Here is a 27,998-nt window from a genome sequence, read left to right as displayed (position 1 = left end):
TATTTTTTTTATTTCACCTTTGATATAGGTATCCAGACACTACAGACTCTCCTGTGCACTCTATTAGATATCTACAGAGAAGATAAACAGCTGAACTTTTGAATCACTGAAATTTCAACAAAATTGCAACACTCCAGGAAAAATATCTAATTTCTTACATAGAGCTTAATGCCAAAATCTTCGTTATATGTACATAGACTGATTGACTTTAAATCCATAAAAGATGCATCTATCTAATCTAATCTAATCTAATCTAATCTAATCTAATCTAATCTATCAATATTTATAAAGCTTGTATTGCCATCTTATTTCTGGGATTGAACCAAAATTCATTGAAATCAAAGGGAGTCTTTTCTTTAACTTCAGTGGGCTTTGTATCATGCCCTAGATATTATATTTGACAGAATTTGTTCCTTAGCAATTATTGATATCTTGTAAAATATTGTATCCAGTTTGGTTTTCCTTTTACATTTTCTTTTTTAAAATGCCCCCTTTCTAACATTGTTTAATATATAACACTGAACAGGTTTAATTGACTTTCTTTTTAACACAATTGATATCTTATTATTGTCATCTCAAGCAATAGTTAAAGTGTTAGGTTTTAGGAACATTTGTCTACGTATATTCCATCACTGAAAAATCTTTGATGTAAGATTCTGTCATTGAATAGCATCAGTAACTATTTGTAAAACATTGTGGACATACATGCTGCTGTATACATTGGATTAATAAATTCTCTATTGGGTGTATTTCTTTGGAAGAAAAAAAGCTTAAACTTAATTCTGAGAAGTACACAAAGAGTATACTTTCTCCAAAGAAAAATCATGCATAAATAAAAATCATGCATAAATAAAGAACATGTATTATCGTTTATGGGGCACCTTTCCAATCCTCACAATCAGGACATATTACCGCCATTTGTGGTGATCCGTTGCTAATGAGCACATTAACAATATGATCTTTGAAAGTAAGTGGAAACATATAGAAACCAGAAGAGAATCCTTTTTAATATGAGGGATATATAACTTGTGAAACTTTCTTCCATATAAACATCACATCTGCTGTAATGGAATATTTTTTTTAATTATTTTTTTTGTAAATACCAATAAAGAACACCCTGCCAAACAGCAGTAGGTATCACACCATCTTAAATATATTTCCAAATGCAAAACATACAAGAAGCCAGTACAATCAGTATATGCTCAGAAAGAAAGAACTCATCCAGTTGTAGCAACTGAACAAATAAATCCACTCATCCCACATCAGTCTCATCATACTCTATCCTCCCGCTATCCAAACGTCTGAGAAAACAGATAAGTTTTGCAATGTGCCCTCAAGGTCAACAGATTTGGGCTCTTTCAGACTGAATGGTGGATGAAATTAATTCCAAAGTCAAAGGCCCCTCTTGCAGAGTAAATTAATAGCTTAATTAAAGACAGAAGGGATTATTGTGACTATGTAGTCTGACTTCCTGAATATCACAGGCCACAGGCTTTCCTAAATTAATTCATATTTAAATTCAAATATCCAATGTTGATTTCAAAAAGTTCAGAGATGGAGAATCCCCCACAAAGCCATCCTGGATGCATCTACACTGCCAGGCTTAACTCAAAATATGCTATGTAAACTGAGCAACGTCAATTGCATATCTTATTTCAAAATAGCTTATTTCGAAATCAGGAGCATCTACACAGCACTTTCAAAATAGAGCACTCTTTCTCTGACTTCCCTTATTCCTAATACAATGAGGCTGCGTCTAGATTGGAATGATTTTGCGCAAATACTTTTAACGGAAAAGTTTTTCCATTAAAAATATTTGCGCAAGAGAGCGTCTACGCTGGCACGGATGCTTTTGCGCAAAAGACATCTTTTGCACAAAAGCATCCGTGCCAGTGTAGACGCTCTTTTGCGCAAAAAAGCTCTGATGGCCAAAAAAGCTCTGATGGCTTTCTTGCGCAAGAAATTAACTTGGCTGTCTACACTGGCCCTCTTGCGCAAGAATACTTGTGCAAAAGGGCTTATCCCTGAACGGGAGCATCGGAGTATTTGCGCAAGAACCACTGATTATGTATAGTACAAAATCAGTGTTCTTGCGCAAATACTCGTGGCCAGTGTAGACAGGCGGCAAGATTTTGCGCAAAAGCGGCTACTTTTGTTCAAAATCTCGCCAGTCTAGACGCAGCCTGAGGGTTACAGGAGTTGGAATAAGAAGTCCTGCAGCTTGACAGTATTTTGACACTATTTCAAAATAACTGCCTGCTCTGTAGATGCAGACTAAAGTTATTTTGGAAAAGAACTAATTATTTCAAAAACATGTTGCTTTGTAAACATAGCCCCAGAGTGCTCCATGGCACTTCAGTGGTGATTTAAAGGGCCTGGGGCTCCAGCCACCATCACTGCCACAGTAAAAGTGACTGGGGCCCCCAGACACTTTTGAATCGCCAGGCTTTAGGGCAGTTGCTCCTTCCTCCTCCCCTTTCACCCATTGACAGGTCTGACTCTCAAGCTTAAAAATGTAATCTTATTTGTAGTCTGAATTTATGTTGCTTCAACTTCCAGCCACTGGATCTTGTCATACATTTGACTACTAGATTGTAAATCCTGCTATTATTAAATTTCTGCTCCCCATATAGACACTTGTAGATTATGATCAGATAACCCCAGAGTTTTCTTTTGGTTAAACTAAACAGATTGGGCTCCTTGAGTCTTTCATTGTATGCCATGTTTTCCAGTTCTTTCATCATTCTCATGGCTCTTCTATGAACCCTCTTCAAATTTATCAACATATTCCTTGAACTGCGATTAACAGACTACAACACAGTATTTAGGTAGCGGTCGGCCAATACAAAGCTCACATAACCTTCCTACTCTTATTCAATATTTTCCTGTTTACACATACAAAGGATCACATTAGCCCCTTTGGACACAGCAACACACTGAGGGCTCAGGAGTTCTTGGAGACTTCCTTTCTTACAATGTAATGATTTTGCAGCTTAATCAGATTCCTCTTCATAGGAAGTAGTGATTTTTAAAAAGCTAGAAAAGTGGATATTCACTTTCAATGTTGTTTTGATTTAGATAGGCTGTTTGTGAAGTCAATAGGACACTGTAGAGTCTATGTATGGATTAAAGCAAACTCATACCTGTCTGTGTGGGAGGGGGGGGGGAGAAAGAGAGGGGCGGTATGTTGCTGAATCTGTGTCTCTATGAAGTACTGTTCCCATCTGGGCACTCCTACCATTGCAAACTGGCCCTCCACTGGCCATCTCCATACTGCAGACAGCCATCTATCTCCTCCTACCAGAACCTAGAGAGGAATGGAAGCAGCTGTCAAATATGGTAAAAGAGGAACAGCGTACCCTAATTTTTGTGCTGTGGAGAGAAGTTAATAACATAGAGTAACTTCTATATCTCAGCCTGTACAGTTGGACAGCTGCAGTGATGTGACAGTGTCTACCCAATGTGACATATCAATTCTCTGCATTTTTTCAACCAGCCAAACAATTTGACCAATTTACATTGACAGCTGGAGCAGAGGTGGGAAGAAAGATTATTTTATTCAAAAATGGAAATGACAAATTTATGCTTTCCACATATATTTTTAAATCCTTTAGAAATGAAAAAGATGTCTATCTTGTCACATGCATGCAGGGGTAGAGGTAGTGGTAGGGGGAGAGGGAGACAGTAGCTTTAAGAAGTCTGTTTCCTTTTCTCAAATTCCCTCTAGCATTTTCTCCCTTAAGTTCACTATAAGGAATACATTAAGATTGCCCCTGTTTCTAAAGGACCATTTTCCCACCTGATGAATTTAAAAAAAAATAGAAACTTTTTTTTAAAATTAGTGCAACATTTACTAATGAATGGTGAAACATGAAACACTAAATAAGAATAGTGAAATTGAGAGTATTGGCTAAAGCTAGTGAGTAAGCCAAGGACAACCCCTTAATGGCATAACTCATGGAATGAATTATGTGGGCTCTGCACTGCTCCTGATGCATATATTTATATTTCAATTTATTTGTACTGTGGGTTTAAACTGATTGGAATCAGTAGGGTGGAAAGGAGAGTTGTACTTTTGAAGTTTAAATATATGCCACAGGGATTCCAGCCCAGTCCCCTTTGCCATTTGTTCTGGCAGTTAAATAACCTAAGCAAAAGCCACGGCTACTGTGGACATTTCTGCGATCACCTTCTACTGCAGGATCATTGTTTCAATGTACTTGAGTCTCCCTTCCCTCCCGCACACAGCTCTGTGCAGTGATTTGTGAAACGCCACGAAGGAACAAGCGAAGCCAGCCAGGGCGATCAATCCTGCTCTCAGGCACTAACCAAGCAGCAAGGGCGATGCACGTTACCCCGCCCCACAGTCCGGGTCATGAGCAGGGCTCCCACCATCACCCCGCTCTTTGCAGCTCCCATGGACAGTTAATTCCACTTAAAGAATCGATCCCACGAGATCGCTCAGCGCGGTCCCTGATTTCCCAGCCCGGGGCAGCCCAGCGAGCGGGCGGGGGAAATGCCGATGCCGCCGATTGAGCATCAGTTGTATCCCATCCCGCGGGGCGGTGGGTGGGGCCAGCAGGGGACTCCAGGGGATCGCTCTCTCCGCCCCCTGCTCGCCGGCCAGACCCACCTCCCCCGGGCCCCGGTCCCTCTCCACCTCTGCCGGCTCCCGGGGGGCATGGAGCTGGCAGGAGCCTATAAAAGCCCCAGCCGGAGCCGGCGCCACAGCGCTGCAGCCCGGGCACGAAGCGCTGAGACCCCGCGCCGCGAGCATGGCCCAGCAATCCTGCCAGTGGGGCTACGACACTGACAACGGTGGGTGAGGTCGGGGCAGGGCGAGTCGCCCCGCGGCCGCTGCGGTCCGGTGCCTGCTCTGCCCCTGGGCGGGAGCTGCAGCGCCGCGCGCAGCCGGTCTCGGCGCTGTCACGCACGTGCCCGGCCCGCTGCTCCGTAGGTTCCTGCCTCCTGCAGCGTCTGCTGCCCTGGGAATAAACCGGGGCAGGGCTTTACGGGCAGCTCGGCCCCCGGTCCCAGCCAGATTTCCGCCCCGCGCGGCGCAGGGAGCGCGGCAGCCCGGGCGAGGAGCAGGGGCAGGGCCAGCGCAGCCCTAGGGCTGAGCCCGCATTCATCGCCTGTGCGGGGGGGCAGTTCCTTCTGACTGGCATCACGGCCAGCGCCGCGAATGCCGCAGGCGGGAAAAACCCACCCGGGAGCGAATAGCACAGCGGTGAGGCGGGGTGTAAATGCAGGAGAACTGCGTGTCACTCAGTGGCTTTGTGTTGAGCAGATGTCAGCTTTGGGGCCAAGCGGAAGACATTTTCATGACATTCCTTTGCCTTCTTCCTAGGACCGGAACACTGGCACAAATATTACCCTATTGCCAGTGGAGACCATCAATCACCTATTGAAATCAATTCCAAAGAGGTCCAGCACGACCCCTCTTTGCCCCCTTGGTTTGTTGGGTATGATCCCGGTGCAGCGAAGACCATACTGAACAACGGGCGAACCTGCCGAGTTGTGTTTGATGACACCTTTGATAGATCAGGTTAGTTTTACTTGTATCTTAAGAAGTTATTCTGAATTAGTTAATGGTTACAAAGTGCTTGGAAGACAGCCTGTGTATTGCTTGCTAATTACTGCCGAAGGGTCTCTACAAAGACCAGCAGAGAAGGCCACATTAGGGCTAGAATGGGGGATAAACTATGACCTGCATTTGAGAAGATCCAGTTGCCCCAGTTCTCAACACAACTGGAGCAGGAAGATTGTGACTCTTATAGCAGTGCTTACCTACAGTTTCAGGGGGGGGGGGGAGTTTGGTATGGGCAGGTATGGAATCTTGGCCCTGGGTTTGAAGATGAATTTCCCCTTCTCTGTCACTCTGCACTTAATATTGAGCCAAATCCTTAGGCTTTCAATGAAGGGTGTTCAGGTGCACAGCTGGAATGCTTTGGAAAGGCAAGGTACCATTTCTGAAAAGTGTAAAGCAATGCAGTTACATAGATAAACCTCAAATTCCACTGTCCTTGCTTAAGCAAGATGCCCATTGACATAAATGAGATTTTTACTTGATAGGATAGCAGGATTAAGCCCATGCTGTTTCTGCTAAATTAGACTGCAAGAACAAAAGGAAAAGGCTGAAAATTTTCAGTTTAAAATGAGCTTCTTTAAAGCAAACATTAGCACTGTTATTAATCATTACTCTTACTAACCTGGTCATCCACAAATACTTTACCACTGCATGCAATATGCTGCATATTTATTCTGTGACTCTTAATTGTTGGAGTGGCCATACATTTTGACTAGAGATACTACTGCTGCTTAACAAGTGCTAGAAATATTTAGCATCTGTTGACTAAACCACTGAAATTTCAGATTGATTCAGCACTTCATAGAAAAAAGTAACTTGCAAGAAGCTGTGAAATTTCTTAACTACTGTACTAAAAAGGAATCAGATGAATAATATTGCAACTTAAATTTTCGCATCTCTAGAAATCAAATGGTTCTAAATTTCCATCGTTGCAAAGCTTTTAGTGCGTAGTCCTGAAGGCAGACTAGCAATAATTACCAATGCCTCAGCCAGCTTTGGAAAAGATATACAATATTTGGACACAAGGCTGCAGTCTTCATACTTGTATGTAAAGTCTGCAGGATTTTGCCATGTATTTGTAATACGTGCCAAGCAACAGCAAGGAAGAGCAAGTATGCACATTTTATGGGGTGAAAGACCAACCATATAGTAGTATAACATATGGGCTATGTCTAGACTACAGAGTTTTTTTGAAAAAAGTGTCTTTTTTCAAAAAAACTTCACCTGCATCTAGACTGCCATCATGTTCTTTTGAAATTAAATCGAAAGAATGTGGCGTTTTTTTCGACAGCAGTAAACCTGCTTTTATGAGGAAGAAGCCTTTTTTCAAAAGAGCTCTTTCGAAAAAAAGCATTCTTGAACGCAAAAAGGGCTTTTTCAAAAGAGAGCGTCCAGATTGGCTGGGTGCTCTCTTTCGAAAAATTAGATGGCTTTTTCGAAATTCTTGTGGCTGTCTGGCCGATCTCTTTCAAAAGAGCTCTTTCTAAAAAGCCTCTCTCGAAAGAAGCTTGTAGTCTAGATGTATGGTGTTGTTTCTAAACTATAGTAAATTTCAGCTACTGTTACTGTATTGTTAATAGGGATAGTCATACTTAGTGAGAGGAATTTTGCTAAGAGACTCAATGTTCTTATGTATTTAAGTGCAGAGTGCATCTTAATTTTGATTTTCTTTCAATGAACACAAATCCAAAGTCTAAATATGTCTAAATATGAAGTTATCCAATAAAATAAAAAACATAACTATACAAAAGACTGGGAACAGTTGAAGCAGAACTTTGATTAGTTCTCTAGCAATATGGAAAACATCTACTTCCTGAAGATCATTTATAATTTCTACCTAACGTATTATTTATTTATTTGCATTAGATTACTTTTGGTGGCATTTGCATTGGAATTCTATTCTTGATGAGCCACATGTATCCATCTGTACATTGCATCCACTTGTCATTGTCTCTCATTTTTTATTTGGTGTTAAACTCTTCAGGGCTCTTCATTTATGTATTTGTACATTGTCTAGTACTGCCAAGCCTTGATTTATGACTGCAGTCCTGAGACAGTATTGTCATACAAATAAATACTACTACTTATTAACAATAACTTTAGTTAATATATAAAATACCTAGCCACAAGCAATATACAGCGTTGATGCCATACTTGGTGGTGTAAAGAGATTTTGATGATAGTCTGAATTTCACACAGATTAACTGTTCTCTAAGGGTACACTATGCAGAAGATCGACACTGCCAGGATCGAACTTCCGGGGTTTGATTTAGCGGGTCTAGTAAAGACCCACTAGATCGAACTCAAAGGGCTCTGGTACTCCTGCATCTCAAGAGGAATAAGGGAAGCCAATGGGATCATTTGCTCCCATCAGTCTCTTGGGGTGCATCTACACAGCAGGGCTTAACTCGAAATAAACTATACAAATTGAGCTACATAGCTTATTTCAAAATTGGGAGCATCTACATAGCACTTATTTCAAAATAAAGCACTCTTTCTCTGATTTCTCTTACTCCTCATACAATGAGGGTTACAGGAGTCAGAGTAAGAAGCCCTCCAGCTTGACAGTATTTTAACATTTTTATGAAATAACTGCCTGCTGTATAGACGTGGACTAAATGATTTCAAAATAACGCTAGTTATTTCAAAATAATGTTGCTGTGTAGATGTACCCTTACTGTATGGATGGCATGGAAACGCGATGTAAGCTATGTTGACATCAGCTACGTAATTTATGTAGCTGGAGTTGTGTATGTTATTTCTACCTTTCCATGTAGTGTAGACCAGGCCAATGTATTTGATTCTGATCTGAGAGAGAAAAAGTGACAGGTTAAAGAAGGTCAACTTTAGAACATTGTATGGGCAGAAAAATGCTCATTTCACACTGCTTATCAGATCTGTGTTTGCAGATGCATCTGTGGATGGGGTTCAGGGTATAATAATGTTAATAATAGGACAGATCCAGATGTCCTTCTTCCTATTGAATTCAGCCTCCATTCTGAATTCCTTAGAACAGGAGCTCAGTCTTCATTCTCCACCTAAGGAACAATATATAAATGTTAAATAACAACAATAATAAATTAAGACCTCAGGATTTTACCCAAAATAACAATATAATTCTTATAATATAAATAAGTTCAAATCACAACATTTAGATATTGTTTCATTTTCTTAAATTTTCCAGTAAACATGGCCATGCCCATATCTATGACCATTTATAGCCACACATAAATGGCATCTGATGAAGCTTTCTATGGTATACATATCAGGACGAGACAGTACATTGCAAATACATGTAAAAAAAGTGATGAGGAGTCCTGTGGCACCTTATAGACTAACAGATTTATTGGAGCATAAGCTTTCGTGGTCAAAGACCCACTTCGTCAGGTGCATGTAGTGGAAATTCCAGATGCAGTTATAAATATACAGGCATATATAGGTATAAATATACTCCTCTTTGCTTTTGCAGATTCACACTAACACGGCTACCCTTCTGATATGTAAAAAAGTATATTTTTATGTACTTTTTAGTACCTCTCCTGCATTATGCCATCTCTGCCAGCAATACTTCTAATGTGCCAGTTTCTAAACAACTTTTTTAAAGCCCAAACTAAGTGAAAGACAGCAGTGGAAGTACTCATAGATTCACAGGTTCATAGATTTCAAGGCCAGAAAGACCCATTGTGATCATCTACTCTGACCTGTTGTGTAGCACAGGCTACAAAGCACCCCCAAAATAAATCCCAGAGTATATCTACAATGGCATCAAGGGCTCTGCCAGCTCCACTCCCAGGACCAGGGCCCCACTCTCAGGGAGCTGACTGCTTTTGTTGTGGGCTATGCATTAGGAGTAGAGCCTTCAGCAGGGGTAGCCAGCTTCCAGGATCTGGCGTTTTCTGGGAATGCAGAGCCCACAGCGGGCTGTATATCACCAGGTAAAACAGTTAACATGTAACCGATAGGAATTTTATTGGTTACATGGTTACCATTTTAAACAAATTTTTACATTCCTAGGTTGGATCCACAGAATCGGATCAATTAAGCTTTAGATCAGAACTACGTGCTATTCAAAATTTGAATTTTGGGATTGAGAGTTTTGTTGGTTAAAGAACAGTTACAATTAATGGGCAACGATGTGAGGGGCTTGGAGAAAAAGTCCTGAACAATTTGTGTTTAAAATAAGGAATATCCTGATTGTTACAGTTTATATACTTTGCTTGCATTTTGAATTTGTCTTGCTTCAACTCCCAGCCACTGGATCATCTTTCTCATCTGGATTGAAAAGCCCATAAATAAGTATTTGTTTTCCATGTAGGTACATACTGACTGTGATCAAGTCACCCCTTGATCATCTGGTTTTTAGTATTAATAAATTTAGTTCCTTGAGTCTATCACTGTAAGGCATGTTTGCTAATGCTTTAGTCATTCTCTGACTCCTCTGAACTCTCTACAGTCTATCAGCATCTTTCCTGAGCTGTGGTACGCTAGAGCTAGTCAGGTTATTGCAGGAGTGGTTATGTACAGTACATTCTCTTGGAAATAGACCTTGATTGTTCCAAGGTTAAAGTTACCCCAGGAAGGCACCAGTGTCTCCCCTGAGCCTCCATGTGCAAATTCTCTGGCCATCTGCACTGCCATCCTCTTGCTGTTGACTTTCTGCCAGCTGCAGGACAGGAGCATGGAGCTTCACAGTTCAGACATATTTTCCTGCAAACTTCCTCTGTGTTCCTGCATGACTTTCCACTGTTGCATTATAGCTCTTCATAGGAATGTTTCTCTTTAGAAGAAGTCCATGCATAATCCTGATAGCAACTGAATTTTAAAGTAAAAATTGTATATGCATTTCATGAGGAATATTTTACAACTTTTGATAAATGAATGTTCACTTGTTGAGTTCTGAAGTTATAGAAAAAATAAGGATAAAAATAATAATTAGAAACTCTGTTTTTAACCTGAAAAAAATCTGGCATAAGAACAGCTTTGATTTTGTTCTAATCCTTTAGAACGTTAACCAAACCATTTGTAAGTTAGAGAGAACCAAAAATCAAAAGATACTTTTTTAAAGTGCTACAGTCTATTCTAGACCCACATCTCACATTACAGGGATACAACATTATCTAGTTGTTAACTGATTTTCCTGCTCTGCCAGTGATTTGCTGTCTGACTTTGGTAAGCCATTTAGCCTTTGTCACAGTTTCCCCGTATGCAAAATTGAAATGGGATCCTTCAGAGGATCCTTTGAATCTGCTTTCCAACTTCCTGTGGGTGTTCCATTGAGATATGTCCTTGTCCTTGTCTCTTCTCCCTCTACATTTTATCCATAGTTAATTTAATCTATACCACTAATTCAGCTACCATCTCTATGCTGGTGACCTACATATCTTCCTCTCTTTTCCTGTTGAGATTAAAATCTGGCCTGTCTCTCAACCATCTCATGGATTCATAGCTATTAATTCAAACTCAACAAGGCACAAACAGAACTACTAATCTTCACCTTCTTCTCCCCTTAACCTTAGATCTCCCTATTACCTGCTTTCTCAGGCAGTGTGGACAACATCATTATTTTGCCTGTCATTCAGACACATGACCTGGGTTCCATCTTTGATTCACACCCTTATCTAGATCCTCACATCCAGGCTAGGTCTAAGTCTGGTCAGTTCTTCCTGCATAACATCTCTTATGTGCAGTTGTTCTTATCCATCCACACAGCAGAACTAAGGACGTTAAGGACTAGTCGATTATCCAGTAAGATAGTCTATCAGATAGAGACAGCAAAGGGGGGGGAAGAGGGTGTACTTCAAAGTGGCAGTGCTTCATGGAACCCAGGGTATGGGCTTCAAACCATGGCAGTGTTTCAAAGGAGCAGCATTGCACAGCTGATCCTGAGCTCTGTGCAGCTCTACTCCTTTGAAGCTCTGCTGCGGTATTTCAAAGCAACAGTACTGCATTGAGCTGAGCCTGGATCAGCTGAGCCTGGGATCAGCTGTGCTGTGTTGCCCCTTTGAAATGCTGTCACAGCATTTCAAAGCAGCAGCACCGCGTGGAGCCTGGGGTCAGCTGGGGATTCCCTTGCTGAACCCGAGCACCGTGTGGCATTTCCCCGGAACCCGGAGTCTGCTGGGAAGTCCCCAGCTGATCCCAGGGTCAATGCAGTGCTGCTGCTTTGAAGTGCACAAGCACCCCCGCTGGAGACTCTTGTACATTTCAAAGCTGACATGCCATGTGCAGCTCGGGGCCAGCGGGAAGTCCTGCTGACTGTGGACTCCACGTGAGTGCTTCCTCTTTGAAATGCACAAGAGCTTGGAGGACTCCCCCAAGCTCTTGTGCATTTCCAAGTGTGTGGAGCCCAGGGTCAGAGGGACTTCCCGCTGGCCTGGGCTGCACGCAGAGTCCCAACTTTGAAATACATAATAGCCCCCACTGGGGCTCTTGTATATTTCAGAGGAGGAATGCAGAAGTGCCTATCAACTAGTCAACTAGTAAATTAATCGATCTTTAACATCCTTAAGCAGAACCACTCATCCAAGCTCTCATCATCTTTTGTCTTGACTACTGCAATATCCTTCTCTTAGGCCTTCACAGATACACTCTTGCCCTCCTCAAATGCATTCAGAAAGTTGCAGCAAGGATTGTTTTCCTAGTCTGTTGTTTTAATCATGTCTTCCTTATCTTTGCATCTTTTCACTGGCTCCCCCTTCTCTCTCTCATAAAATATGTTATCTTAACTTTCAAGGCCTTTTATGACATAATTCCACCATATCTGTTATCTCTCTTTCACCATCAAACTGTTAGTACTTGCTGCCAAATGACTAAGACACTTATTTCCATTGCCCTTTTGTTCCGTTTTTAAGCCAGCACCTTCAAACTTTCTCTCATGCTGCCCCTTATGCTTAAGAGGTGCTCACCATAAACATCCACAAAGCTAATTCATTATCCACCTTCAAAATTCTCCTCCAAATGCTTCTTTGACGTGATGACTACCAAAAACTTAAAACGGTTAGTCTGCTGGTATGATGACACCACTGCCTGCCTCATGATTTCCTTGCATTCCCCCTTTTCTCTGCATCCATCTGTTGTCTCTTGCCATATTTAGCCTGAAAGCTCCTTGGGACAGGGGCCATCTTTTTGTTCTGTGTTTGTACAGCGCTTAGCCTGGTCCATGTCTTGGGTTTCTAGGCACTATATTATGTACAGATAAATATTTATTTATCTTTGCATAGCATTTTGATATCCTTTTATAAAAGGCTTTATGTATCTGCAAATTATTTATGATGGTTTATTTATATGTTACTGAAGTCAATAAGACGCATAAGAATTATACAGCTAAAGGCCAGTACAATGTTTTTCTTACGTACCCTAGTGGATAAGGCACATGCCAGGTAAAGACAAACTGCAAAGTTAAGCCTGTCAGTTTGTACTTAGCACAATTTTTATCCCTAGGTATTCCAGCATGTCTGGTATTTAGTATTAATTTGAGACCAATAGTGCTTATGCACTAGAGGATTTAAGAATTGTATTAATGTTAACGTTGAGCCTCCATAATATTGTTGGAGGTCAGAACTTCAGTGTTCTGCAGACAAGGTCTTCTGGGACTGCAGCACTAGCTTGGGTTATTAGTTTTCTGCTTCTGGAGTCATGGGTTGCATTCATGCCTTAAGTCAAAATGAAAATGGTGCTGGGAGCTTATTTTATGCTAGTGACTGATCAAAACAGGCCCAGAATTGAAAGGTAGTATAAGGTAAAACTACCCTTGCGAGATTATATCCTTATCTAGAAATGGTCAGAAGGGACCTCTACTGGTATTGTCAAAATATGTCTCGTTGCCTCTGTTTTCTCTGAAGTAAGTAGGACCAGGGAATTTGGAATGCTGACTGCCCTATCCAGATTAATACAGTTTAATAAAAATATTGTGGCGATCTGAGTCTTTTACTAAATCGCTTAGCCTCTATGGACAAAGTCTAAGGAAATATCAGAAAAACATCTGTAAAACTGGTATATATCCTACTGCTATCAGAGTAGTAGAATTGCATTGCATTTCTTAAAACTGAGGGAACCCTGGAAGATGAAATATCTCAAAGGGTATGAATTTCTTCAGTTTCTTCAGTTTTGGAAAACTATGACCTTAAAAGTTTGTCCTCTTGTACTGAATCAAAGTTTCCTTAAAAAGGTCTGTTCCTAATGTTAAATGTAAATTATCAATTGCAGTTCTGCGAGGTGGACCACTCCCAGGACCCTACAGGCTGCGTCAGCTTCACTTTCATTGGGGTTCTTCTGATGACCACGGCTCTGAGCATGTTGTAGATGGAGTGAAATATGCAGCTGAGGTGGGACCTAGTTTTGTCTATTCTAGTGCACTGGGCAGTTGGGCAACATTTACTACTTTCCTTTTCAAGTATTTATTTGTAGTTATTGATTTATGCATGAAATATGTTATTGCTGTTACTACTCATAAATTAGTCCTGTGGTCAATCATTGCTGCCAACAAAAACAGCTTTTCATAAACAAAAATACAATCCCAAGCCTGCCTCCTACCAGAACTATAAATATTTGTAAACATGCCCCTGCCTTAAAATCACCATTTTCAGTGAGATCTTTTTGCAGCAAACAAAACTTTGGTAGCAGTATTTTATGTTTTCTCAAACTTATAATAATGTAATTTTTTTCTGGATTTTATGGGTCACTAGGGGGCATATCTACACAGCAGGGCTTAACTCAAAATAAGCTACGCATATTGAGCTTTGTCACTTGCGTAGATTATTTCAGAATAGCTTATTTAGAGTTTAGGTGCTGTCTACACAGCATTGATTTCAAAATAGAGCAATCTTCCTCCAACTGCCCTTACTTCTCACAAAATGAGGGTTATAGAATTTAGAGCAAGAAGTCCTCCAGCTTGACGATATTTTGACATTATGTTGAAACAACTGCTGGCTGTGTAGACCTAGACTATGCTATTTTGAAATAATGCTATTTATTTAACAATAATGTTGCTGTGTAGACATAACCTAGTAGGTTTTGGTATATATTTCATTATTTGTAAAATTAGAGCCCCAGGATTTATTTTTTCAGATGCATTACCAGTTGAAGGGAGGACTTTATTACAAGGACATTTCAATTAGTTGAGGTCCAAAATCTACCTTAAAAGTGGTGGAGTGGAGAATATCCTTCATATTCTAAATATGTTTTTTAAAATGTATTAGTGTATTCTCAAGAATTGTTTTAAATAAATATTTGTTGATATTTTGGTGTAAACACACAAACTGTTATGGGACAAACTCATTGTAGTTAATGGCTGAATTTGACCCAGTGTGTAATCAGTGTGGGCTTAAGCTCTGTTCACAATAAATTAATAACAAATTCTGCCTTCTTTCCATCTCATATATAGGAGGACATGTAAGTCTCAAACTACCATAGAAATAGCATGTTTACTCTCTATGTGGATTCATGTAGTAGCCTGCTAGTGTTTCTTCCAATATATATTGTGGCTCTACAACAACTCCCATCTGGAAGAAATGGTGGCAGGCAAGATAAATATCATATATCCTATGGCCAAAAACTTGGGGGCAGGGGAAGGCATGCAGGCTGTGGGTGATTTTCTTCTTTCCCCCTTACGCTTTGTAGTATCAGCCATGGTCCAGTTTCATGGGTATCTCATTTATTACTAGGGGGTTGAGTGGGAGCATTCTGTCCTTCCAAACTTCTGTTCTATCAAGAAAAATCTTTTACTTTGCCTTCATTTGCAGGATTTTGTGGGGCCCAATTCTGTATTCCCTATGCATTCAAAGCTCTCACCTGGATTCACAAGGAATGCAGGTCTGGGCCAGTAATGGCTTTTTATTTTATAACAGGATTTATAACATTTACATTTCTTTGGTTCAAGCTACATATGGTACACTGGAATCCGAAATATAGTAATTTTGCTGGAGCTTTGAAACAACCTGATGGAGTGGCTGTCGTGGGCATTTTTCTTCAAGTGAGTTTGGAAATTTTCATTCTTTATTCTGTTGCACACCTCTATTCTTCTGCTAGCCTGCTTTACTTGTCAGCTGTATACCTATTGAGAGGATAATATTCAGAATGAAGCATAAATTGGGATTATATTAGGCCTAAATCCATATAAATTTAGTGCACTCTCACCGATAAAATAGACTTTTAGCACCATCCATAACATTCATACATGTGAGTGTCATACATGTATCTGAATAAGAATCCTGTTGAATTTAGCAATTGAGCTTTTGCTTGATCAGTGATCTCTCCTCTTTATTATTTTGCACTTCCCCTGTCTTTGTGGAAGATGTAAATTTTTTTCAATGATTTTATGTTGTCTTCCAGGGGTATCCCTGCAATACCCCACTAGAAATACATCTGCTTGATGATGATTTTCTGTTACCTTTTGAGACCTGTCAGTTAGCCAGCTGTTAATTCATTTAGTATGCACTATGTTGATTTTGTATTTTTAGTATCTTAATCAAATTGTCATGGGGAATTGAGTCAAATGCCTTATAAAAGTTTAAGTATGTTATATCAGCACTATTACTTGTAATCTTATGAAAAAAGATACCAAATTAGTTTGACAGGATCTGTTTTCCATAAACCCATGCTGATGGCCTTCATTATATTATCACCCTTTAAGTCTTTATTAATCACCTCAGGACAGGATGCGAAGATACAATTTCTTAATACCTTAAATGACTGCTTCTTGGAACAGCTGATTCTGGAACCCACAAGGGGAGAGGCAATTCTTGATTTAGTCTTAAGTGGAACACAGGTTCTGGCCCAAGGGGTAAATATAACTTGATCACTTGGAAATAGTGGCCATAATGTAATAAAATTTAACATCCCTGCGGTGGATAAAACTCCTCAGCAACCCAACACTGTTTCATTTCAGAAAAGGGAACTACACAAAAATAGGGAGGTTGGTTAAACAGAAATTAAAAGATACTGTGACAAAAGTAAAATCTCTGCAAGCTGCATGGAAACTTTTCAAAGACACCATATTTAAATTTATACCCCAAATTAAAAAAAACAAACCCAAACATATAGTAAGCAAACAAAAAAATACATGGGTAAACAACAAAGGAAAAGAAATAGTGAGAGACAAAAAAACATAGTTTAAAAAGTGGAAGTTAAATCCTGGTAAGGAATTGTCCCAGGTGTCATTTGAGGTGTCATTAGAGGAGGTTTTAGAACAAATTGGTAAACTTAACAGTAACAAGTCACCAGGACCAGATGTTGTTATTCACCCAAGAGTTCTGGAAGAACTCAAATGTGAAATTGTGGAACTGTTAACTGTGGTTTGTAACCTATCCTTTAATCAGCTTATGTACCTAATAACTGGAAGTTAGCTAACGTGACGTCAACATTTAAAAAGGTCTCTAGAGGTGATCCTGGCAATTTCAGATCAGTAAGTGTAATGTCAATACTGGGCAAATTAGTTGAAACTATAGTAAAGAATAAAATTGTTAGACATAGATGAACACAATTTGTTGGGGAAAAGTCAACATGGTTTCTGTAAAGGGAAATCATGCCTTACTAATCTACTAGGGTGCATTCAGACTGGCAAGATTTTGCACAAAACTTGCCAGCTATCTACACTGGCTGCTTGAATTTGCGCAAGAGCGCTGACGTTCTAATGTAAGAATTCAGTGCTTCTTGCGCAAATACTTTGACGCTCCCCCTCAGGGATAAGCCCTCTTGCGCAAGAATACTTGCAGAAGAGGGCCAGTGTAGACAGGCACCTTAATTTTTTGCGCAAGAAAGCCCGATGGCTAAAATGGCCATCGGAGCTTTCTTGCACAAAAGCATGTCTAAACTGGGCACGGATGCTTTTGCACAAAAGCTCTTTTTGCGCAAAAGCATCCGTGCCAATCTAGACGCTCTTTTGCGGAAATACTTTCAACGGAAAAACTTTTCCATTAAAAGTATTTCCGCAAAATCATGCCAGTCTAGACGCAGCCCTAGAATTCTTTGAGGAGGTCAACAAATATGTGGACAAGAGGGATCTAGTAGATATAGTGTACTTAGATTTCCAGAAAGCCTTTGACAAATTCCCTCACCAAAGGCTCTTAAGTAAAGTAAGTTTTCACGGGATAAGAGGGAAGGTCCTTTCATGTACTGAAACCTGGTTCAAAGACAGGAAACAAAGGGTCGGAATAAATGGTAAATTTTCTGAATAGAGAGAGTTAACTAGTGGTGTCCCCCAAGAGTCTGTTCTGGGACCCATCCTGTTCAACCTATTTATAAATGATCTGGAGAAAGGGGTAAACAGTGAGGTGGCAACATTTTCAGATGATACTAAACTGCTCAAGATAGTCAAGATCATAGCAGACTGTGAAGAGCTTCAAAAAAATCTCACAAAACTAAGTAATTGGGCAACAAAATGGCAAGTGAAATTTAATGTTGATAAATGTAAACTAATGCACATTGGAAAAAATAATCCCTACTATACATACAATATGATGGGGGCTAATTTAGATATAACTACTCAAGAGAGAGATCTTGGAGTCATTGTGGATAGTTCTCTGATAATATCCACTCAATGAGCAGTGGTAGTTAAAAAAGCAGAGAGAATGTTAGGAATCATTAAAAAAGGGATAGAGAATAAGACAGAGAACATCTTATTGCCTTTATATAAAACTCACAAAAACTAAAGCATGCATTTGGTAGGAAAATTAACATGGTGCATATACATGCTAATGGAAGAATACATTTTCTGTTTGTTATAAGTAAAAATTGTGTAAGATGTAAAACTAATTTACTTGTAATCATCAGAATTTCTTCTTTTGCATCAAGTTTATAAGATAGTGTACATGCCATCTTGCCTCACTTAAATCAGTGGGAATTATACTAGTCATTTCAACTGGAGAATGACTGAGCCTTCTAGACAGTTTTTTTTCTTCTATCAGAAGTAACATTTTGTTGTTTTTCAGTACAAAATGGTTAAAGAATGTTAACTGACAGATGGGATGGGTCAAATTGAATTTTCATGCAGTCGTGAGATATGGAAAACAAATTCAGCTGCTGTAACTACTATTCAACTCATGCTTTCTCCATTATAGGTAGGAAAAACTCCCAAACCAGAGATGAAGAGAATTCTTGAAGAAATAGATAATATTAAGACGAAGGTAACCAAACAATTTTATTGTATAAAGGTAGCTAGGTGGATGCAGTAACAAAATCCAGAAGGCTAGATTTGCAAGTCTGTTTGGTGTGCTTTGCAGTGTTCCAGCAACACAAAGCAGCCCCAGAGTATGTTCTTTTCTTTAAGGAGAAATGTAATTCCTCCTCTCACTTCTCTAAGATCCTCCATTGACTTCAATGAGCTCTGGATCTGCCATCATTGAGAGCAGCACAAATATGACAGCAAAGCCTATCCTGAACTGTTTTTCAAATTAATGAGATAGTTACCTAAGGGCCTTCCATAGGCAGAATTCCCACAGAAGGCAGCTTAGTTTGCATAAGAATTATAGTATTAGGTCTAGATTTATTTAACACTGGAAGTGAATGCAACTACTGGATGTTTCCTAAAAATATTAGTCTGTGTGTGCTTGCCTTTAAGCACATGAGTACTGCAGTTGATATGTGGGATCCAGTCCTCAAGCTCTCCACTAGCTCCCTACTCTCTGTCACCTCAACTTTAAACTTCTTTCTCTCTTTTTATCCTCCAGTCCAGGGCTGGGGAACCTTTCTTGGGCCAGGGGCCACTGACCCACAAAAAAATCAGTTGGGGGCTGTGCAAAAGTGCGAAGCAAAAAAAAAAAAAAATAAAAAACCCTCATTGATGTGGCCCCCAAATGAGAAGAAGAAAGACACTCTACACATTCTCCTTGCATAGCAGAGCCTGGGGTGGGGACAGGTTAGTAGATGTTGTGGTTCCCCATAGGCTTTGGGTCTGGCCAAAAATAAGAGGTTCAATGTGTGGGAGGGGACTCCTGGAAAGCAGGCTAAGGATGTGGGACCAGGGCAGGAAGGAGGATGCAGAAGTGGGTTGGGGGTTGGTGAGTCTGGAAGGATGATAGGGTGCAGGAGTGGATTTGTGGTGTGGAGACTAGTTGGGAAGGTGGGTGCAGGAATGGGCTGGAGTTAAGAGGTCAGTCTGTGAGGTAGGGGTGGAAGGTCTGGGCAAGATGGGGAGGTTCAGGGCGGGAGCACCAACACTGGCTCTTCAGTCCCCGACCAAAACTTCAGGGGCTGGATCCAGGCAATGTAAATTCCCCACCTCTGCTCTAGTCCCTATATAACTCTACTTCTTCCTACTTATCCAATCCTGAGTCATTTATCACCCTCTCCTATACTCTCTGCTCTGCCAAAGACAACAGCCCTTAAAATTCCACTCATTTCTTACTCTTGCAAACACCTTTATAAACAACAGCTTCAATACCATAACCATAACCAAAAGTTCTTAAGAAAATAGGTGAACACAGTAATCTAATATGGTAAAAAAAACAGCAGTGAAGCTAGCCTCCTTAAATGGCACCTGAGATTCCTTAACTTTATCAGATTTTACACCTTGTTTTAGTAATAATGGAAAGGAAGATGTTCAGGTTTGGATAGTGAAAGCTAGCCACCACACATATTTCAAAGCAGTGTAGAATTGTGCTGTAGCTATTGAAACAGTTCAAGTAAAGCAGAGAAAGCATGGGACAAGGAATTACAAGATACTGTGTATTTATTTTGAAGTATTATATTTATTACACTTATTTTTTCTTGGTAGATGATAAAGCTCTTTAACTCTACTTATTTATGTATAAGACAAGTTACTAAAAATGTCTTGGACCTAAATATTTCATGTACAGTCCTAATTGTTAGGTAAATGTACATTATGGTGATATGAGTTTGTCAGATGTTTCAAACTTTATTTGCAGCGGTGGACAGTGTGATAAAGTACATCTTATTTTATTTACATGGGTAATCTCAGCCTTGGGTTAGTGCTCATTTTTAGAACAGTAAATTGCAGGGCATATAAGGAGGAGACGATTAATCCATTACATATCATCCTTGCCCATTATTGCATGGAAACTTGGGTCTCTCTTTAAGCAAGATTCCTCTCTCTATTAGTGTTAGTAACAATATTTCTTTTTATTTATTTAAGGGGAAAGAGGCTCCTTTTCAGAACTTTGATCCGTCAATTCTTTTCCCTAAATCTCGGGACTATTGGACGTACCACGGCTCCTTCACTACACCACCGTGTGAAGAGTGCATTACCTGGATTCTTCTGAGGGAGCCTATTATTGTCAGCTCAGACCAGGTAAACTTCAACTGGACATTAACCTCCCTAGTGTCATCATTCTTTCACAATTTAAAATGATTTATTTATGTGCCTCCCTGACCTTAATCTTTCAATAAGGAAAGCTCCCACTGGAGTCAGTGGGAAGTTGCATGAGTAATTGAGTTAAAACAAAGTGAGAGCTTTGAATTACAGGATTGGGTTCTTCAATTAGAAACTACTCATCTGGCTTTATTAGGAACACCACTGGGACTCTGAAAAGAGTTGTATAGGACTCCACTTTTCCCTGGGCCAGCTGTTCCATAGCCACCCAACCCAAGTGCCCTACTTCCCAGTCATTATATAATGCCAGTGGCAGCAGGTGGCAGAAGAGATCTAAATCTCTAGTTAAATTCCTCAATTGGAAAATCATTTTGGAAAATTTTTGGATCCCCTTCTTGGCTACTTAGGCCATGTCAGTGGGGAGGGATCAAGCCACCAGATACCATGGACAGAGTATCATAAATCAGTTGTGATAGGCTGGGGGAGGGGTGTAGTCACAGGGAGGTAGGAGGTGACCAGGAAGTGAATGTGAGAGTTTAGGGCTATGTGGAGGGGAATGATTATAAGGCAAGGTGCAGTAGATTGAAAGAGAAGAAGGAGCTCTCACCACATCGGCAAGGAGAAGTAGTACCTTTCCCTTTCCTCTCTGTTTGCTCTCCTCTTACTTTAACCCCTGAATGCAGTAGATGGAGCTGAACGTGGCTTACCCAACTTCACATGGGGTCTTGCTGAAGCTAAAGCCTGTACTGCTCACACATCAAGCTTATCAACGTTTAAGCCACTAACCTAGATACTTCCACAGCAAGATAAATCAGCAGAACACTTGATGCATGTAGCAAAAGTTAAAGTTATGGATGTTTAAACCATTTAAATTTTAAAGGATTTTCAGTTAGAGCTGGTTGGAAGAAATAAAATTAAACTTTTTGTTGGAATTTGCCATTTTGTTGCAATCTAAATTAATGGCAGAGATAGTTTGACTTGGATGATGTTCTAACAGAACCCAGGCAGGGTTCTAATGGAGTCCTGCCTGCCCTGCTTGGTTTTCAGCCAGCTTGCTTGCCTGGCTTCTTGGCAGCCTGCCTGGTCACATCTGGAGAGCCCAAGCTTCTAGGTTCTTTTTTCCTCAACAGCCCACGTTTCTCAAAGGGGCTTTTCTCACAGGGGCTTTTCCTGTGACACGGCCTCCTGGGTGTTATGGCAGGGAGGAGAGGGTAGGAAACAAACAGAAGCCTCTTTCCCTCCCTGGTGCTCCTGGATGTATGGGCTTGGTGTTGGTTGCTGGGGCAACAACAGGGCTTGGGCCCACTCCTGGCTTTGGAGACATCTGGGGTTTAATGCTGGAGAAGCAGGTGGCAGGCAAGTTACCCACCTTCCCAGGAGTGGTGGGGCTTAGGCTTTGGACTTCAGTCCTGGGGTGGCAGGGACAGGCTCTGACTGTGAGGAGGCTGGCTCTGGCTTTGGGCAGTTTTGGGCTCCATCCTCCAGCTATGAAGATTCAGGCCACTCCTCCCTCCATTCATGGCTTAATTTGTCCCCAGGCTTGTCCAGGCCGAGTACATCTGTGAAAAGTGATACTTGTATAATTGTTAATATCACTTTTCACAATAGGCTTATTAGCTAGCAGTAAATAAACTGCAATGATTTGGACATGTATATGTGCATATTTATTTTCCTAAAGCTAATGAAGTTTTTTATGGAAAAGTATGAGAGTGGCCCCAAGCAAGAGTTGGTGGCCCCACTCTGAGGCCATACAAAATTTGTCCTGAGAACCCCTAGAGAGCTGAGTGGGAGCTGAGAGCCTGGGATCAGTGGGACACCTGGCTGTCAGGCTCACAGCTCCTCAAAAGCCCATTGTCCCCTATTCAGGGACAGGATCTCCTCAGGGTTGGGGACATCAGGGCTTCTAGCATCTGTGACCCCCTTGGCAGTGTCCCAAAGGGATGGCCCCAGAACCCATGCTCCAGAGTATTTTTAAATGTTTTGTTTTTATTTTGAATTTGAACTAAAGCAAATTTCAGCATATCTCCATGAAATGTCCACTTCTGGCATTCATCTCCAGCGTTCATCTTTCAGGCAGAACATTTCCCAGGTCAATTTTTTTCCTCTTTAAAGTTTGAGCAAAATCACCATTTACTCTTGAATGAAGACTGAGGAAAAAAATTACACTTTTACTGTGGAATGCAGCAAATGAGGGCAGGATGAGTGAGACTAATACTAAACAGTGAACTGTTGTTTCATTCACTACGCACTGAAAGAAACAAAGGTTCTTATGATAATCTAATTAAAAACTGTATCATAAATGCAACCTTATGATTGGCATTTCTCAGGGATTCATTTTACAGCCATAATTTCCTTTACATTTACTTTTTATTTAATATTTTGAAAGATTCTTCCCTAATATCAGTCTATTTGAAATACTGTTTTCCAAAGAAATGTGACCTTTAATGACCTGCCCCACATTCTAGGAAGCAGTGGAAAATAAAGACAACTGTGAAACTTGCAATAATTTCTATGTAAAAATTACATTTCTAGTAGGGATGTAAAATCCTGTTTAATTGGCTAACCAGTTAAACATATTGTTTGATCAGTTAACTTATAAAAAGGGGCCAAGCATCTCCCCACCCCTGCTGCTGGGCTGGGACGTCCTCCCTCCTCTCCCATATGCAGGGGCTGCTCTAACAGGCCAGAGCATCCCCTGCCTGTGTCCCACCCCATCACGGCCAGGGGCTGCATTGTCTGGGATGCTGAAGTAGCGCCTGTCCACGGCACCCTCTCCCCATCCCTGCCTGCGACAAGTGGGGAGCTGTTCCAGCCCTGCCAGTTACCAGTTATCTGGTTAAAACTTCGCATCCCTAATTTCTAGGCTAAATTCTAGTAGGCAGAAGTGGTGATTTCGGATGACCTTCAGTTCACTGATCTGAAGGTTTCATACCCAAGATGATAGTCCTTGATGATAAATAAATATATCTGTAAATTTTAATGGTGGAAAGCTGATAAAATTGACCAAAGGTCTTTTTGGCAATCTCAGATGTAAAGATCAATTTTCTAATATAGGATTGCTCCTACACTCAGTAGTCCACAATGTATGAGTGTCCCAAATTTCAAGATTATGACTCAGTAGGAAAATGAAAATTTAAGGGACTGTTTATGTATCTATTAGATTATATATACCGGTATGTACTTACATATGTGTAACTTCTCACCCAGGATCTCAAAGTGTTTTATAATGTGATACAAATAAACCCTGGCAGGCATTTTTGACACTGCGTACATATTCTGTTGGCATGAATATATCACAAAATAATTTGTTTTCCAAATTCTGACCCATACTTTTGTTGCTGCTTATTATCTGAAAAATGAAGTAAATGAATACAGTGAGATCACTAGAACTGAGGGCTGATTTAAACCTAGGCCAAAAGGTGAAAGCTAACAAAAGCTCCTGAATGACTATATTTACATATCTCAGAGCTGTATTTTCATAGCTCATTCAAAGACAGCACTGGTCTGGAGGTCATTTCCCTATTTCCCTTTGTTTGCACCTAAATATAAAGGTATTAGATATTTGGAAGCTTCTCCTAGCATGCAAAATGCAAATTGGCTCTGGTCAGCTTTCTTGACTCAACAACACAACTCTTGTTAGTGTTTACTGACTCAGCTATTTGCATAACAGGGTATCAGATATGGGTTTATTTGGAACTTTCATGAAGGCATAGTTGTTAACAAACAGCTCTGTGTTGCATTAGCAATAAAAATATCAACTTCTTCTCTCCCTCTCCCCTACTTTATGGGTTTATTTTACTGTGAAATTAATGCAACAGCTATGTGCTGAATCATTGATCTAACTTCATCTGATATATTTCCAATAACTGCTACATCCAGGCATTAATTGTTCTTCCAGTAACCAACAGAGCTTGTGTGTAACTTGTGAACACTTCAGTCAGTTCAAACAGAGAGCCTGATCATTTAAAAAATAATTATACTTGTAGCCCGTGCTTTGTTGTTTATTTGTGGTTATGCTGCCAAAGAGCCCCAGTCATGGATCAAGGCCACAGTGAGCTGGGCCCAGTACAAACACTGAAAAAAATGACAGTCTCTGCCCCAAAGAGCTGACGCTGTGTAAGTGACAATCATCTCAGAGAACTTCACAGGATCAGACCCTTAAAGCTCGCTAATCTTAGAAGCCTGCTAACGTTTAGGCTTGCTGACAGTAATTGTAAGTACTAGTCCCTTTGCCAAAGAGGTCAAGTTTGTTCTTCGTCTGTATGACTGGGACATTGAAGGCCAAATTGTCCAATGTGCAACTGGTGCACTTGGAAAGATGTGCTCTCCCGATATACATTAGGCTGTGCATCATTACGCAATCCACTTTTTGTTGTATTATTTCTACAACCCCTGTGGCCTGCCTGGATTTTTACAGCAAATTCATATATAGGGCAAATGGGGGTACAGCAGCAGTTGGATACATTGGCTATCTGGTGCAGAGCCAGAGCATGTTATCAAGTCATAAAAGGACCTGGAAAATGCTGCTTGTGGTATCACACAAGGAGAAGTTAACCCGGACTTTTTTATTTTTAATTTTTTCAGCATAAAAGAAACAAACTGAATGGCCTGCTCCAAACCCATTCAAAGTATTGCAGGAGGGAGCATCCCATTTAGTAATATTTGCTGCCATGGGTATTGAGTCTTCCTGCTACATGACAACAAGATACAGTCTGTGCCTTAGCATGTTAGTGAAGCAAAAAATGTATTGGAAAATCCAGCCGTTTAAGGGCTTCTTACAGGACCAAATCCTGACACCTCCTCTGTAGCCTCTATTGGTAGGACCAAATGCTGCATTTCTTGTGCCGAATGGAAGGGGACAGGGTTTGGGGCCCCTGCATAGATTGTCCACATCTCTTGCATGTCACAGAACTTTGCAAACCAGTGCTCTCTGCACCCCATCACCTTGAGCCTGTGGATGGCTCAAGGCAATGGACCCCCAGGCTATTTTTACCCCACAGATGGTAGCATACTGGCCACAAAGGTTATTGCAGTCACTCTCTGGGTTTAAGGAAGAATTTCTTCTCCCCAGCCCTGATGAGAGCCTCAGAGCCTAGTCACTCCACGTGTCTGTGTTCTCTACAACAGAATTACATTATTTCATTTAATACAATTTTGTTAAATCACTCTTACTCTTTCTCTAGCCTAATAAGACAGCCTTACATTCTGAACATGGCATACAGTGAGCCATGAGGTTCGTTATGGATTTATTATTATTTTTCAGATTACTAATTCAGATGACTTTTTTACTGCTTTTCAAAATTAAGTACTCTACAGGCCAGCTGTCGCTCTGATTTCTGTCAGCCTTTGTACTCTTATCCTGCCTCCCTGATCATGAAGAAAAATTCCCTTGAAGTTCCACAGCACAAGGGGCATACAAAGGCTGCCTATCCTTGGCACATCACAGAGCTCCTCAGTGCAAGGACATGTGGGGATCTGTCATGAAGAGGCTAGGCATGTTCAAAGGTTTCCACAGCTTAACGGATCTACTGTGTAAGAATCCCCGGAGACTATTCCAGCCATTAGCCTTCAGTAGTCTCCATACATTAGCCCAGTGGTTGGCCCAGCTAGTCGGTCTAGGCATCACGCCTTAAATTACCCCTAAGTGAATTCCATGCTGATATTGTTATTTTGCTTTTTTGCAGATGACAAAGCTCCGAAGCCTCTCCATCAATGCTGATACAGAACCTGTGCGCCCCATGGTGGATAACTGGCGCCCTCCTCAGCCTGTGAAAGGAAGGGTGGTGAAAGCCTCATTCCAATAAAGTCTATACTAAAAATGGGTGTCTTCAAGTGAAGAAATTCCTACATCCCGAAGTCTAGTTAGCTTTGTGCCCTCTACTGCTCTTCCTCTAGAGGCAGATCTCTGTTTCTCATTTTGAAATTCTGAGTAATGAAATGTCATGGATCTATTAATTTAGTTTTGAGAAGTATTTAAAAATAATCAAACTTGAGGCAAATTCTAACCTTAGCATGAAAATGTGGAATCTAACCTTAGCATGAAAATGTTTGGATCTCAATAGCAACCATGTTAGTTTTAATAATTGTATTTGTATGGATATTTCTATGGAAGAAAAAAGGTGTAATTACTAATAGCTACAAAAGGCATTTCCCTAGTATCCTTATTTTCTTCAGTGCTCATGTTTTGAAGACTATAAAGGTTTCCAACTAATAGAAACAATGTCATCTGAATTTAAAATGGGCAATATGGGTTAAATTATCAATTGTACTAACGTAATCCAGTGGGGACTCCTGTCTGTAACTGGGAACAGATTTTTAATCATTGCATTCATATAAAACTCTGGAGGGTATAGAGACTCATTAAATTCCCACTGATAATTAAAGCAAGTTAAGATTTTAAAAACTGAAATATTAATATTGTTCAATTTTATTCTGAAAATTGAAATCAAGTTGTTAGATCAAACTAAGAGCATAGAATTGGTAGAAAGCCCTTTAGCATCCTAAAAGTAATGTCATTTCCATTTTTAATACTATACCATTTTCCTTACGTATATCAAGGCCAAATTTTGCCACATATGCATTTGATCATAATGTCTCTGACATTTGTGTGTAAATGTTTGAGACCAGAATTTAACTCGGTATCTAAAAGCAATTGATTATGATGGTCTCTTCCTTTGCTGTCGGAATTATGGTAGCGAGAGCAATGAAAAAGAACTGCATAACTGCACTTGAAGTAACACCACTTCTGCCTTAGCAGACCCAATATTAATAAATATACTTAAATCAGAGATGCTGGTTTTGATTTCATTTCTAATGTTGAGTGACAAGAAAAATAACAGACACAAATTTAACAGACAGACTTGTCAATGTCTTCCATAATGCATCTGTTATGGGTTTCTCTAAGCCAGTGGACCATCTCACAAACAAACTCCTTATAATTTTACAGCAGTCAAACTGATATTCAACTCAATGTAACCACCTGGGCTTTACATTCCACAAAGTAAACAAAAACAATCTTTGGCTGAACAACTGAGTTTGGGGGTTAAGATAGGAAAAATACTTCCTCTAACTCTGGACAGAATTGCTTCTTGCAGGCTAGTTTACAGTGCCATGGGGCCTTCTTGACTTTTGTCTGCTCCAAGC

General features: G+C 40.4%; 1 protein-coding gene and 1 long non-coding RNA gene across 3 annotated transcripts in view; both read left to right on the top strand.

Moving 5' to 3' along the window:
• LOC102449488 (uncharacterized) overlaps positions 1 to 1,043 on the top strand; it is a 38,430-nt gene extending 37,387 nt beyond the window's left edge. For both annotated transcript variants that reach the window (XR_012901343.1, XR_012901342.1), the window contains exon 4: positions 29 to 1,043. This is a non-coding gene — a long non-coding RNA (uncharacterized LOC102449488). The remainder of the gene's footprint in view (positions 1 to 28) is intronic.
• Positions 1,044 to 4,660: 3,617 nt separating this feature from the next.
• LOC102453787 (carbonic anhydrase 3-like) lies at positions 4,661 to 27,643 on the top strand. Its single transcript, XM_075920442.1, has 7 exons — positions 4,661 to 4,818; positions 5,351 to 5,548; positions 13,796 to 13,914; positions 15,468 to 15,560; positions 18,646 to 18,711; positions 20,679 to 20,834; positions 26,540 to 27,643. Exons 1-7 carry the CDS (start codon positions 4,776 to 4,778, stop codon positions 26,657 to 26,659), a joined length of 795 nt encoding a protein of 264 aa, XP_075776557.1. The 5' UTR covers positions 4,661 to 4,775; the 3' UTR covers positions 26,660 to 27,643.
• The last annotated feature ends 355 nt before the right edge of the window (positions 27,644 to 27,998 follow it).

Source organism: Pelodiscus sinensis, chromosome 2 (genome assembly GCF_049634645.1).
Source record: "Pelodiscus sinensis isolate JC-2024 chromosome 2, ASM4963464v1, whole genome shotgun sequence".
NCBI lineage: Eukaryota > Metazoa > Chordata > Testudines > Trionychidae > Pelodiscus > Pelodiscus sinensis.
This window is presented reverse-complemented; position numbering and strand designations above follow the sequence as displayed.

Coding starts and splice junctions, on each gene's coding strand:
- LOC102453787 (XM_075920442.1), top strand. CDS start 4,776: ATGGCCCAGCAATCCTGCCAGTGGGGCTACGACACTGACAACG. Junction 15,561..18,645: donor TCGTGGGCATTTTTCTTCAA/GTGAGTTTGGAA, acceptor TCTCCATTATAG/GTAGGAAAAACTCCCAAACC. Junction 20,835..26,539: donor TTATTGTCAGCTCAGACCAG/GTAAACTTCAAC, acceptor GCTTTTTTGCAG/ATGACAAAGCTCCGAAGCCT.